General features: G+C 54.0%; 1 protein-coding gene across 4 annotated transcripts in view; it reads right to left on the bottom strand.

The window, feature by feature from the left end:
* Window positions 1–213: 213 nt before the first annotated feature.
* The window catches only part of SPTBN4 (spectrin beta, non-erythrocytic 4), a 112,517-nt gene continuing 97,980 nt past the window's right edge, over window positions 214–14,750 (bottom strand). For 2 of the 4 annotated variants that reach the window (XM_054462869.2, XM_054462871.2), the window contains exons 28-36: window positions 11,055–11,193; window positions 10,871–10,955; window positions 10,256–10,452; window positions 8,332–8,969; window positions 6,895–6,964; window positions 5,950–6,242; window positions 4,496–4,669; window positions 4,308–4,350; window positions 220–1,265 (exon numbers count right to left, since the gene is read on the bottom strand). In XM_054462869.2, the coding sequence (XP_054318844.2) occupies window positions 1,107–1,265; window positions 4,308–4,350; window positions 4,496–4,669; window positions 5,950–6,242; window positions 6,895–6,964; window positions 8,332–8,969; window positions 10,256–10,452; window positions 10,871–10,955; window positions 11,055–11,193 (1,798 nt within the window). In that variant the 3' untranslated portion in view covers window positions 220–1,106. The other 2 variants (XM_054462870.2, XM_054462872.2) reach the window with 2 other exon arrangements.

Below are 14,750 nucleotides of genomic sequence, written 5' to 3'. Positions count from 1 at the left end.
TAACGAAATATTCCCCATCCCTCTAGGTTCTCGTCAAGGGGCGTGTGTTTAGACCCCGAAATTAAGTCCACATCAAGGGGTACATCTGGATGTTCTCCGCAGCCACGGTACCCCCGTGCCCCGCTCCCCACCCCGCACCCACCCCTACAGCCACCACAGCCCTCCTTTCAATCCTCCCGGGCGCAGCCCAGAAAACCCAAACAAAAGACCATAGACCGTCAAAGCCAAAGGGTTTATTATAGGTACATACAGTGTGCGCCCGCCACACCGCCCCACACCCCCGGGCCCCAGCGGCTTCTCCAGGCGGCCATGGGGACTGCCCACAACCCAATCTCCCCACTCCCCAGGGAGGTGCTCCAGCCAGAAGCATGCAGGGGGAGGGCCTCCCCTCGCCCCTCCCCTCATGAAGTGGCATTTACAACTGGAGAGGGGAGGAGAGAGGAAAACAGTTTTGAGCTTTGACGCCCCTCCCATTAAAAGCCTTCGCGGATGCGGGGCGGGGGAGGAGGAGATCGACGTTTTGCAAAAATAAACTAAGTCAGGAATTAACCGCATGGCTCTGAGGCGGCGGAGTGCAGGGGCTAGGGCCCCTTCACTCCCCCCTCCCACACAGAGATCAAGGCAGCATTGGAAGTGAGGTAAAGGCGGGGAGGGGGTGTCCCCTCCCTGCCCCCTAGCACCCTGGATGGTCCAGGGGACCTCACCAGCGCCCCCGTGCCCATCCCTAGGGCAGAGAGGGGGCAGGAATTACCGCCCCCACCACCCCAGCTTCTTGGGGCAGGATCTGCAGATCGGGGCTGGGGGCTTGGCTCAACTGGCCCCCTGTCCACCCCCATCAAGCTCAGTTATTGCATAAAAATAAGGGAGCCCCAGCACCTGGGGTGGGGGTGGTGAGTGGGAAGGGGCCGAGATATGGCTATAGGGGCAGCAATCTCCCACCACTTCTTGGGGTGCAGGAGAAGTCCCCTCCTTTCTGGTGCTCACCATGTCACGCGTCCTCAGTGTTGGAAATAGGGGCTCCCGCCCCTGCGGAAGAAAAAGTGTCTTTGTGCCCACAGTGCGGAAAAGAGGGGAGACGACATGTGTCAGGTCCTGGGGGTGGGAAGTCACTTCCTGCGCCCACTGGCCCTGCGATCTCCGCCTTCCCTCTTAGGGTTGCCCTCATCTGTGGATGAAGTAGTGGGTAGTGTCTGGCCCCAGCGGGCCATCTCTGCGTGTTCCGCCACGGAGGAAGCCACAGCCTCCAGCCAGCCGTTCATCTCCTCCTGGGGGAAGAAACAGGGCACAGAGGCCGTATTTGGAAGAGAGAAGCTGGAATAATAGGTGAATTTCAGATCAGACTACCCTCTTTGAAATTCAGTTTTCTCATCTATTAAAAAGGGATGATGATGATGATGATGCAGTTACATACCAATACATGCCAGGCTCTGTTCCAAACACTTTAGTGGATTAATTTCCTTAAATCTATGCAATAGGATTATATATACTTCCTACTACAGAGATAAATGACACAAACAATGATAATAATATGGGCAGGCACTACTAGAGCACTGATATTTACTAGGCCCTGTGCTAAGTATCAGTTTATCATGTATCAATTAAACATGGAGCAATTTAATTCTCACAGTAACCCTATGATAAGAAACTTTTTTTTTTTTTTTTTTTTTTTGAGACAGAGTCTTGCTCTGTCCCCCAGGCTGGAGTGCAATGGCTCGATGTCAGCTCACTGCAACCTCCATCTCCCAGGTTCAAGAGATTCTTGTGCCTCAGTCTCCCAAGTATCTGGGACTACAGGCACGCGCCACCATGCCCGGCTACTTTTTGTATTTTTAGTAGAGATGGGGTTTCGCCATGTTGGCCGCACTGGTCTCGAACTCCTGACCTCAAATGATCTGCCCACCTCAGCCTCCCAAAGTGCTGGAATTACAGGTGTGAGGCATCATGCCAGGCCAAGAAACTATTTTTAATCTTCATTGTGCAGATAAGTAAAAGAAGTCATGTAGTGGGTAAAGGCCTACTTCTGGCCGGGCGTGGTGGCTCATGCCTGTAATCCCAACACTTTGGGAGGCCGAGGCAGGTGGATCACCTGAGGTCAGGAGTTTGAGACCAGCCTGACCAACATGGAGAAACCCCGTCTCTACTAAAAGTACAAAAATTAGCCGGGCATGGTGGCACATGCCTGTAATCCCAGCCACCCAGGTGGCTGAGGCAGGAGAATCGCTTGAACTTGGGAGGCGGAGGTTGCAGTGAGCTGAGATTGCGCCATTGCACTCCAGCCTGGACAACAAGAGAGAAACTCCGTATCAAAAAAAAAAAAAAAAAAAAAAAAAGGCCTACTTCTTCATTGCATCTTGTGAGGATTGAATGAGATAACAAGTGTTAGTTATTACTCTCAACATCTCTTCAAACCATCTCCATGCTTGCCTCTGTCAGACTCCTCTTCCTCCTCTCCCCACAGGCCTGTGTGGCCCAGCCATGCACTCTCCCACTTGGGTCCCTGCCCTGGCCTCGGCCTGGGCTACCCACCCAGGTGGCCAAAGGAATCTTTTTTTGTTTTGTCTTGTTTGTTTGTTTTGTTTTGAGATGGAGTCTCGCTCCGTTGCCCAGGCTGGAGTGCAGTGGCGCGATCTCGGCTCACTGCAAGCTCTGCCTCCTGGGTTCACGCCATTCTTCTGCCTCAGCCACCCAAGTAGCTGGGACTACAGGTGCCCGCCACCACGCCCAGCTAATTTTTTGTATTTTTAGTAGAGAAGGGGTTTCACCATGTTAGCCAGGATGGTCTCGATCTCCTGACCTTGTGATCCACCTGCCTCAGCCTCCCAAAGTGCTGGGATTACAGGCGTGAGCCACTGCACCCGGCCTGTTTATTTTGTTTTTGAGAAGGAGTTTTGCTCTTGTCGCCCAGGCTAGAGTGCAGTGGCGCTATCTCAGCTCACCGCAACCTCCACCTTCCGGGTTCAAGCAATTCTCCTGCCTCAGCCTCCCGAGTAGCTGGGATTACAGGCATGCGCCATAAGAGATGGGGTTTCTCCATGTTGGTCAGGCTGGTCTTGAACTCCCGACCTCAGGTGATCCACCTGCCTCGGCCCCCCGAAGTGCTGGGATTACAGGCGTAAGCCACTGTGCCCAGCCAGGAATCTTTTTTACACATCACTGTAATCCCTCCTAGCTCTCCAGTGCCCTTAGGTAAAAAATCCAGTCTCCTCCAAATGGCCCATCGTGTCCTGAGACACCTATCTCCTAGGAACCTTTCTGGGACCTTCTTCCAGGAACTCTGTCCTCCAGCAGTTAACCCTTTGCAATACTGCACCTCTGGTCCTCTGCACTTGCAGTTCCCTCTACCTAGATCACCCACCCCCTCTTGTTTTTGAGACAGAATCTCACTCTGTCACCCAGCCTGGAGTGCTATAGCACAATCACAGCTCATTGTAGCCTTGACCTCCCTGGTTCAGGTGATCCTTCCACTCGGCCTCCTGAGTAGCTGGGATCACAGGCATGTGCCACCACTCCTGGCTAATTTATTATTATTATTACCCGTAGAGATGGGATCTTTCTGTGTTGCCCAGGCTGGTCTCGAAGTCCTGGGCTCAAGCAGTCTCCTGCCTTGGCCTCCCAAAGTGCTGGGATTACAGGCATGAGCCATGGTGCCCAACCTGAATCACTCCTTTTTTTAGACCCCCACCGCCCCTCTGAATCGCCCTTTTTATTTTTGTTTTATTTTATTTTCGAAAGAAGTCTCACTGTTGTCCCCCAGGCTTGAGTGCAATGGCTCCATCTCGGCTCATTGCAACCTCTCCCTTCCGGGTTCAAACGATTCTCCTGCCTCTGCCTCCTGAGTAGCTGGGATTAAGGCACCTGCCACCATGCCCAGTTAATTTTTGTATTTTTTAGTAGAGACAGGGTTTCACCATGTTGGCCAGGCTGGTCTTGAACTCCTGACCTCAGGTGATCTGCCCATCTTGGCCTCCCAAAGTACTAGGATTACAAGGCGTGAGCCACCGCGCCCGGCCAAATCACCCCTTTTTAAAGCGAACTCCCTCCTATTCCAGTCTCACCTGAGTGACCACGGCAAAGATGTTGGACTTTGTCATCAAGATCTGCAGGTAGCCCTCCCTGAAGCCCTTCCCACTCCCCACTGGGTTAGAAACCTCCTTTGGGCTCTCAGTGCCTGTGGGCTTTCCCATTACAGCCCTGATAACTCTGGCCTGTGAGTGTCCCTTCTCACAGCCCCATCACTCTGGGTCAGGAGCCAGACAGCCAGGTCATTACTGAGGTCCACACAGAGGGAGGAAAGGACCAGATCTCACCTCATCTTTTGCCTGGAGCAAAAACTCACTGCCATCCTGGGTCCTGCAGGAAGGGACACAGGACTTGAGAGATCTGGGGAAGAGGCCCAGCCCACCTGCCCACCAAGTGTCCCCCAGGGAAGCCAGGGTCCCACTGGGAGTTGAAGCTGAGCCTTGGATCCCTCCCTCCTGCCCATTGGGGGGCTCACTGGAGCTTGAAGACATGCTTCTTTTTCTTGTAGTCACTAGCCACCTCACTGGTGGCCTTGTGCAGGCTGAGCAGCGGTTCCCCACCGTGTGTGCTCCCGGATGCCGGGCCCTTGGAGTCCTTGTAGAAGCCCAGTTCCCCCTTACTAAGCACACAGTACAGGCTCACCCACGACCTGGAGCGACAAGATGGGGCTCAAGGCAGAGCCGCAGCACTCTGCCTGATAACTCTTCATTAACATCCTCAAGGGCTGAATATGCCTGAGCCTTCCTACCTCTGGACCTTTGCGCCCTAGTTGGGCCATATGCCTAAAATGCTCTTCCTTATGGCTGTTGCTGCCCTGAGGGAAGCATCTAAGTCTCTCAGTATCAAGCCTTTGCCCAGGCTGAGGTTTCCCTTCCTTATCCCCTCCCATACTGAATTTCCTGAAGGTAATACTTAAATTGTCTCCTCCACAAGCCTTTGCTCCACTCAATCCTCTCCACTCTTGGAGCTTTCTCAAGGAAGGTCTATTGGTCTACTGTCTGGAATAAAGAATTCCTGTCTCTCCAGTCATCCAAAGCCTCGATCCTGGAGGAATCCCTCCAAAAGCAAGACATACTAGGTACCCTTGTTTATTCCTACCTTGGCATTAGGTACGAAGAAGAAAGAACACCTACAGATTCCACCAGCAAATCTGAATCTGTCCTGCCCACTTCATATCTTGGGACTAGCCCTCACTCCATTACTGGCCGGTGATACCCCTTTTTGGCTCCACTTGTCCCCAGATTCTGCCTCTCAGTTGGACAAAAAGAGGGTGGACAAGCAGGAGCTGGACTCCGAGAGCAGGCACATCATGGCTAGGCCCTCATTTGGAAACCTGTAAGAGATGACTCCCCCTTCCCAACCCCTACCCTCATTAGTTTGGGCTCTGCCCGTTTTCGGACCCTCCCCCAATTTGAAACTTCCAGGGTGGACCCACCCCACTCATTGGTTGGGTGACCTCTCCAGGCTCCACGACAAGCCATTGAAACCTTCTCAACTAGAGGCCTCCCTCTTTGCTATTTAGCTAGTCAACTCCTGGGTTGGTTGCTAAGAGGTTAGGTTGCAATTTATTGACTTTCATAACATTTTCCTTCTGTTCCCACCTAAGCTCCACCCATCAGCCATTAGATGCACTAACCTTAGGTCCTACCCCTTCCTGTTCATTGGTTGGAATAATCAAAGTTGAGCCCCACCCCTCATCTGGCCCCACCTACTGCTCCCACGGGTTGGAGGGCCTGACGCTAAGCCACACCCCCTCCTGTTCATTGGTTGCCTTTCTTGATTTAAGTCCCCCACCTCTGGCCCCACCTACCACCCCCACCTGCTGGAGGGCCTGAAGTTGAGCCACACCCCCTCCTCAGTCCCGCCGCTCCACTCATTGGTCACCCTGAGCCTGAGACCCACCTTCCAAAGCCCCGCCCACACTCTCACCGGTTGGACGACTTGCGGTTAGCGTCGAGCTCGCGCTTGCGCAGTAGGAAGCCCTCGTGCTGCACTGTGTGAGTGGGCGGTGGCAGAGGCGCGGGGACGGAGCCGCCCTGGGCCGGGGCGGAGCGCGAGCGCCGGCTTCCCCCGCCCTCACCACCCTCTCTGGGCCGCGGCCGCCGTCGCGGCTTGGGCCGGTCCCGCGCCCGGGGCCGGTCTGGCCGAGGTGTCCGCTCGGGCAGCTCAAGCCCGTTGGGCAGGCGACCTGGGGGAAGCTCGCGTGGCTGAGGCAGCAACGGCTGTGTGAAGGGAGGGGGAAGAGGGGTGCTGTCCATGGAGGGGGTGTGGGAGTCATCTGTTTGGGGGAGTCATGGGTCTGGGGTCCCATCCGTCTACAGGGCCATTTGTCTCGGAGGCGAGTGTGGGAGGACCTCAGGGTTGGAGGCCCAATTCTTAGGGCCCCATGGGTCTTGGGAGTGAGTCTGTTAGGACTCATTGGTTTGGAATCCCTCTCAGTAGTGGGAAGAGGCAGCCAGACCTCTGGAGGTGGGGGTGCAAGCAGGGCGTGTCCCCGCTGTCTGCAGGAGGAATCTGTGTGTGTGTGTGTGTATGAGGCTATGAAGAAATTTGGGACCCCACTGGGCTGAAAAAATACGGAGTCCAGGACAGATGTGGGAAGAGTCTGTGTGTGTGTGTGTGTGTGTGTGTATGTGTGTCTGTGTGTGTGTGTGTGTGTCTGTGGAGAGGGAGTAGGGGTCTCTTAGGTAGGTGCGCCGTCTTTCTAAGGGGGACATTTTCAGATTCTGGGGACCCTGAGAGTCCATGCTGTCTCTGCAGCGTCCAGGTAGGGAATGGGTCCTGCCAGGGCTAGGCACTGGCTGTTTCTGAGATCCTGCCTCCTGCTCTGAAAAAGGGGTCCTCGTATCCCCACCCATCTGAGGCTTAACTTACCCCAGCAGGCAGCCCTGGGCCTGCCTCTTTCTCCTGCAGCTGCTCCACAATGTCAGCCAGGGTGGCCTTCCTGGGGGATGGGGGACAGAAAGACCCAATGAAACCAGGCTTCCTTCTCCCACGGACCTGCCTGGCTGGGCAGAGGAGCCTCCACTTCTTAGCTGGAAGTGCCAGACCCCTGCCCACTTCTGCAGCTGTTTCTCTCAGATGCTCGCCTTAGATACCACAGGTGTTTGGGACATGTCTGCTGAATGGAGGACCAAACCTCTCGCCCCTTTGAATTTTTTTTTTTTTTTTTTTTTTTTGAGACGGAGTTTTGCTCTGTTGCCCAGGCTGGAGTGCAGTGGTGCACGATCTCGGCTCACTGCAACCTCTGCCTCCTGTGTTGAAGCGATTCCCCTGCCTCAGCCTCCCAAGTAGCTGGTACTACAGGTGTACGCCACCACGCCGGCTAATTTTTGCATTTTTAGTAGAGACAGGGTTTGCTATGGTAGCCAGGTTGGTCTCGAACTTCTGACCTCAAGTGATCCGCCCGCCTCAGCCTCCCAAAGTGCTGAGATTACAGGCATGAGCCACCGCGCCCAGACGCCCCTTTGAATTTTAAGCAGCACAAAGAACAACTTGCAAACGTTGCCTTTCTCCACCCACCCCTGACTCTCCAGTCCCCCGATCGCCCCCATTCCAGCCCAGATAATTCTGGGTCATCATTGATGACAAGCCTGTTTTTCCCAATGGACTGTGAGTCTCTAAAGTCAGGGATGGGACTGGTTCAGTCACCGCTCGACTCAGCACATGCCAGGCAGAGTGGGCACTCAGCAAATGTTCATGAAATGTGAAATTTAAAAAGAGTCAAGAAGTCATTGTCTCCTGACCAAAGGCCTCTTTCTGGAGACACACACAGCTGATTGGACAGATCTGCACAACACACACTGGCCAACTGTGGATTCTGAAAGTCCTGGTTCGTTTAAGCTTGCCCTTTTTGTGCCTCAGTTGCCCTAGTCATACAATGGAGAAGACAACAGCCCCCACTTCATAAGGCTGCTGAGAGAACTGTGATAAAGGGTCTCCTCTCCAATCAAGGAGATGAGGGTTCCACCATTAGCCCAGTGGCAAACTGAGGCACAGAGAGGACAAAATCCCTGCCTCGGGGCACCCGGGAGACTTGATGCAGAAGTCACAACCCAGGGGCCGAGAACCTACGTCTGGAGAAAGGCACTCTGCCTTTTCTTTCAACAGGAAGGGCTTCCCTTTCTGTGTAATAATGGGCACATCGATTATCTTGCAGCTTGTTTACACCTCTGCAAAATGGGTACCTCGGCGATATCTCCTTCTTTGGGAAGTTCTGAGCCCTGAAGCCCCTTCACTGGGCCTGAGGGGTTCTAGGAGCTCTCCGCTTTCCCCTCCCCTCACTTCCTGGTCATAAGGCGGGAGCCTCACCCCTTGACCAGGTCTCCTCTGATGGGCATCTCCTGTTCGCTGGACTCCTGCCGCTCCAAGCGCCGCTCACGCCGCTCGCGCCGCCGCTCCATCTGCTCGTAGCGGCCCAGGGTAAGGCTGTGTGCCGCCTCGTGCTCCGCTGACTCCTGCCGCTCCGGCCGCCGCCTCCGCGCAGCCTCCTCGGATTGATCGACTGACTCTTGCCGCTCGGGCCGCCGCCTCCTGGGCAGCTCCTCCACGCGATCAGCTGACTCCTGGCGCTCCGGCCGTGGCCGGACCTGCTCCGCCGCCACGGGGGCCGCGGGGGTCGCGGGGGTCGCGGGGGTCTCCGCCGCGTCCTCTGGTGCGGCCGGCAGGGCCGCGGGCTCCACCCTCCCCGGGATCTCCGGCAGCCGGTCAATGCGCGGCTGGAGGCGCTCGGGCTTGAGCTCCTGGCGCACATACCCCACCCGAGTCCGCACCTCGGCCGAGAGCGTGTCCGAGGCCCGGCGGGCCAGGGGCTCCAAGCCCCTTTCATAGCCCCCCGGCCGCAGCAGGGGCGCCGCCTTGGCCGCCAGTTCCGTGGGGTCCCCAAAGAACTTGCGCCCCAGCAGTGGGGTGGGCGGCTGCTTGCTCTGTTCCGCTTTGATTTTCTCGATCTGAGGATGGAGGGACCAGGGTTAGGTTGGAGGCGTGGGGCCGGGGCGGGGTAAGGGGGAGGTCCGGGGAGGCGGCCTGGGTTTTCTGCCTCATCGCTCAATTGATCAATTCCTTGAAAAAGCAAGGTGTCCAGGCCTGTGCGATGCTTTGCTCTCTGCCAAGAACTTAAAGCCTATTCTCTCCGGCAAACACCTATTGCTCTTTTAAGAATTGGCTAAATCACTTTTTTTTAAATTGGGTAAATCAATTTCTCTACGTGCCTTTCTGACTCCCATTTCTCCTTCCTTAATGTCCCCCCACCCAGGACTTTAAGACTTTATGTATGTATGTATTTATTTATTTTTGAGACAGTCTTGCTCTGTCGCCCAGGCTGGAGTGCAAGAGGCAAGATCATAGCTCACTGCAGCCTTGACCTCCAGTGCTCAAGTGATCCTCGAGTCTCAGTCACCCCTCTGAGTAGCTGGGACTACAGGCACGTGCCATCACGCCTGGCTGTTTTTCCTTTGTTTGCTTTTGGTTTTGGTAGAGACGGGTTCTCAGTATGTTGCCAAGGCTGGTCTTGAACTCCTGGGTTCAAGTGATCCTCCTGCCTAGGCCTTCCAAAGAGAGTACAGGTGTGAGCCACCCCACCCAGCCTTTAAGCGTTTTGTTGTTGTTGGGTTTTTGTTGTTGTTGTTGTTGTTGTTTTGAGATGGGGTCTTGTTCTGTTGCCCAGGCAGTGGCACGATCTTGGCTCACTGCAACCTCTGCCTCCCAAGTTCAAGCGATTATCCTGCCTCAGCCTCCTGAGTAGCTGGGATTACAGGCGTGCACCACCACGCCCAGCTAATTTTTGCATTTTTAGTAGAGATGGGGTTTCACCATGTTGGCCAGGCTGGTCTCAAACTCCTGGCCTCAAGTGATCCACCCATCTTGGTCTCCCAAAGTGCTGGGATTACAGGCATGAGCCATCACACCCGGCCTAATCCTTTTTATTACTACAATCTCTTCACCTAATTATTCAAGTCTCAGAATAGAATCCCCCAGGCCAGTTCCTCCTCCCTCTCCCCCATCCCAGGCACTATCCCTCTGCTTGTTCTTCCCCTATCACATCCCTGACATTCTGGGCTGTCACTGGTGACAGGTCTGTCCCTCTGCTCCACTGGGAGCCTAGCAAGAGTCTGTCTTGGCACTCACACAACATAGGACTAAGCACCATGTCTCGGTGTGTCTGTCTCACATAGAGCCATGGGTGTGGGGGTCTTGGTGGGGGTGGGGGTAATGGGGCAGTATCTGGGGAGCTGACCGTGGTCAGGCGCCGCAGAGAGCTGAACCTCTCTTCCCAGGCTGCAGCCGCTTTGCGGAAGGCCTCGTGTCGCCGGATAAGCTGCTCCACCTCATCCACGCTGCTGCCCAGCTCCCGGCTCTGCAGGAGCGGCTCCTGGGCTGTCAGCCAGGCATCAGCCACCACCGCCTCCTGGGCAAACTGGTGCACCTCCAGCACTGACGAGGGGCATGCAGGGTAAGGATTCTGGGGCATCTGGGGCCCTTCCTGGGGGCAATGGCTCTTTCCCCTGGCCTTCCACACCCGTCCGGCTTTCCATACCCCAGCCCTGACCATCCTGGGCTCTGCAGGAATGGCAGAGGCTGGGGCTATTTCAGTGGGCATCATTCCTCCTTTCTGACTCCCATTCCTCCTTCCTTAATGTCCCCCAACCCAGGACTTTAAGACTTTTTTTTCGGGGGTGGGTATTCAATGGCAAGGCAGCCCCCTTGTCCACCCTTCCAGGCCCTTATGTTTGCTTCTGGAGACTCATGGGTAGGGTGCAAAGCATGCTCCTGTCACCCTCTGGGCCTTGGCTGGACAGGCTGGAGCATGTCCCTGTGCCCTTGAACCACGTGTGCCTGGGCCCCCACTCACTCTGCTGCAGCCACTCCCAATGGCGGTCCCACTTTTCCGACACCTCCTCCTTCCTGGTTCCCAGCTTGTCCAGCTGTGCCTGGATCTGGGAGTGGCAGGTGGGTGGCAGGGAAGTCAGGGTGTGGAATGGCTTCCACCCCAATGTGCCCGGGTGGCAGAGGGGGACCCCCTCCCTGCTCCCCACCTCATCAGCCATGGCACTTTTGTTGAGCAGCAGAGATCGCCCCAGCTCCTGGCAGGTGGTCAGCTCAGGCACCCGCGCCTCCAGCTCAGTCTTCAGGCCCTGGTGGTAGTTCATGAGCACCTCCACTGATGACACGTCCCTGCAGTGGGTGGCAGGCAGGGATCTGAGCCACGGGGAGCCTCCTCAGCCTGCCCCATACATGTGGCTCCTGGTGACCCCGAATCCTTGAGGCTGACATCCCACACCACCTCAAGACACCTTTTTTTTTTTTTTTTGAGATAGAGTCTCACTCTATGGCCCAGGCTGGAGTGCAGTGGGGAGATCTTGGCTCATTGCAAACTCCACCTCCCGAGTTCAGGCGATTCTCCTGCCTCAGCCTCCTGAGTAGCTGGGACTACAGGCGCCTGCCACCACGCCCAGCTAATTTTTATATTTTTAGTAGAGATGGGGTTTCGCCATGTTGGCCAGGCTGGTCTTGAACTCCTGACCTCAGGTGATCCTCCCGTCTCAGCCTCCCAAAGTGATGGGATTACAGGCGTGAGTCACCAAACCAGACTGAGACACCTACTTTCGATGACCAAGTCCTGAGGGTCCATGGTTCACTAATTCAATGATTCAAATTTTCCAAGTTTCTAAAATTTCACACTTTGGTGATTCTAACCTTCTAGGATTCCGAGATCCAAATTTTCCTTTTTTTTTTAATAGGGTCTTGCTCTGTTGCCCAGGCTGGAGTGCAGTGGCAAGATCACAGCTCACTTCAGCCTCAACCTCCTGGGCTCATGCAATCCTCCTGCCTCAGCCTCCTGAGTAGCAGGGACCACAGGTGCACACCATCACACCCAGCTAATTTTTCATTTTCTGTAGAGACAGGGTTTTGCTATGTTGCCCAGGCTGGTCTCAAACCCCTGGGCTCAAGCAATCCACCTGCCTCAGCCTCCCAAAGTTCGAGGCTATGGGCATAAGCCACCACACCCAGCCAAGATCCAAATTTTCTAACTTTTTCTAGCTATGCTTCTGAAGGTTCCACTAGCCAATGATTTTAACGTTCCAAGTCTGTGCTCTCCAAGGCAGTAGCCACTAGACATGTGAGCACTTGAAATGTGGCCAGTCTGAATTTTGGTGTAAAGTGTAAAATGCACACCAGATTTTGTGGAGTTAATGTAAAAAAGAATGTAAAATGTCTCAGTAATAGTTTTTTGTTGTTGGGTAGTGGTGCGATCTCCGCTCACTGCAACCTCCCCCTTCTAGGTAGGTTCAAGCGATTCCCCTGCCTCAGCCTCCTGAGTAGCTGGGATTCAGGCGCCCGCCCTATGCCTGGCTAATTTTTTTGTATTTTTAGTAGAAACAGGGTTTCAACATGTTTGTCAGGCTGGTCTCGAACTCCTGACCTCAGGTGATCCGCCCGCCTCGGCCTCCCAAAGTGCTGGGATTACAGGCGTGAGCCACCGCACCCGTCCGTTTTTTGTTTTTTGTTTTTGTTTTGAGACAGAGATTTGCTCCTCTTGCCCAGGCTGGAGTGCAATGGCGTGATCTTGGCTCACTGCAGCCTCCACCTCCCAAGTTCAAGCAATTCCCCTGCCTCAGCCTCCCGAGTAGCTGGGATTACAGGCGCCCGCCACCAAACCTGGCTAATTTTTTGTTCTGTATTTTCAGTAGAGATGGATTTTCGCCATGTTGGCCAAGCTGGTCTCGAACTTCTGGCCTCAGGTGATCCGCCCGCCTTAGCCTCCCAATCTCAGCCGAGATTACAGGCATGAGCCACTGTGCCCGGCCTCATTAATAGTTTTGTTTCTGTTTTTGTTGTTGTTGTTTTTGAGACGGAATCTTATTCTGTCACCCAGGCTGGACTGCAGTGGTGCGATCTCCGCTTGGCTGAGATTGGGAGGCTGAGGCGGGCGGATCACCTGAAGCCAGAAGTTCGAGACTGCCTGTCCTCATTAATAGTTTTAATATTGACTACCTGTTGAAGTGATAATACTTTGGGTATGTCAGGTTAACTAAAAATGTATTACTAAAATTAATTTTATTTGCTTTGCTTTGTTAATATGGCCACAAGAAGATTTTAAAGTATATATGTGGCTCACATTTGTGGCTCATGTTATATAACTATTGGACAGCACCATTCTAAGCCATCTTATGTCCAAAACAAATTCCAAGTTTCTGAAGGTTCCATCAGTTGGCAATCATAGCTTCATGCTATAGTTTGAATCTGCCACCTGGGCTCAAGTGATCCTCCTGGCTTAGCCTCCAGAGTAGCTGGGACTACAGGCATGCACCACAATGCCCAGCTAATTAAAAAAAAAAAAAAATGGCATAATCATGGCTCACTGCAGCCTGACCCTCCTGGACTCAAGTGATCCTCCTCCCTCAGACTCCCAAGTAGCTGGGACAACAGGCATGCACACCACCATGCTTGCCTAATTTTTTTCTTTTTTGTAGAGATGGGGTCTCACTATGTTGCGTAGGGTAGTCTCAAACTCCTGGGATCAAGTGATCCTCTTGCCTTGGCCTCCCAGTGTTGGGATTACAGGCGTGAGCCACCTCTCTTGGCTAGATTGGCCAAATGTTGATGGTTGTTCAAGCCAAGTGTTCACGATACACATGTGGGTTACCTTTACTTCCCTGTATATATATATATATTTTTTGAGATGGAATTTCGCTCTTGTTGCCCAGGCTGGAGTGCAATGGCACAATCTTGGCTCACCACAACCTCTGCCTCCCGGGTTCAAGCAATTCTCCTGCCTCAGCCTCCCAAGTAGCTGGGATTACAGGCATGTGCCACCACACCCGGCTAAGTTTGTATTTTTAGTAGAGATGAGGTTTCTCTATGTTGGTCAGGCTGCTCTCGAACTCCCGACCTCAAGTGATCCGCCCACCTCAGCCTCCCAAAATGCTGGGATTACAGGTGTAAGCCACTGCGCCCGGCCTTTTTTTTTTTTTTGACACGGAGTCTCGCTCTTTTGCCCAGGCTGGAGTGCAGTGGTACGATCTCAGCACACTGCAACCTCCACCTTCCAGGTTCAAGCAATTCTCCTGCCTCAGCCTCCCCAGTAGCTGGGATTACAGGCACATGCCACAACACCCAGCTAATTTTTGTATTTTTAGTAGAGGCGGGGTTTCGCCACATTGGCCAGGCTGGTCTCAAAGTCCTGTCCTCAAGTGATCCACCCACCTTGGCCTCCCAAAGTGCTGGGATGACAGGCATGAGCCACCATGCCCGGCCTATTTTTCTCAAATGTACACATCACATCACTCTACTCTGCTCTAAACTCTTGCATGGCTCCCATGTTCCTCATAGAGAAGGCATGCTCCTCACCATGTGTGGTTTCCAGGGCCCCAGTGCCCCTCTGACCTGACTTCCTCTCACCCTACACTCCCTCACTCCCTCCCTCCATCTGGCCACAGTGATCTCTAGCTCTTCCTCACACATGCCTAACTACAGTCCACTTCTGGGCCCTTGCAGTTGTGGGTCCCTCCACCTAGAAAACTCTTCCCTCAAAACTTTACCTGACTCACCCATCACTTCATTCAGATCTCCAGTCAAACGCACATCCTCAGAGAGACTTTGCCAGCTATCATTCCCTTCCTATGTATATATACCCACACTATATTTCTTTTTTTTTTTTTGAGACGGAGTTTTGCTCTTGTCACCCAGGTTGGAGTGCAGTGGCACGATCTTGGCTCACTGTAACATCC

Source organism: Pongo pygmaeus, chromosome 20 (genome assembly GCF_028885625.2).
Source record: "Pongo pygmaeus isolate AG05252 chromosome 20, NHGRI_mPonPyg2-v2.0_pri, whole genome shotgun sequence".
NCBI classification, from domain to species: Eukaryota; Metazoa; Chordata; class Mammalia; order Primates; family Hominidae; genus Pongo; species Pongo pygmaeus.
The sequence above is the reverse complement of the archived record's forward strand: the minus strand, read 5'-3'. Positions and strand labels throughout refer to the sequence as shown.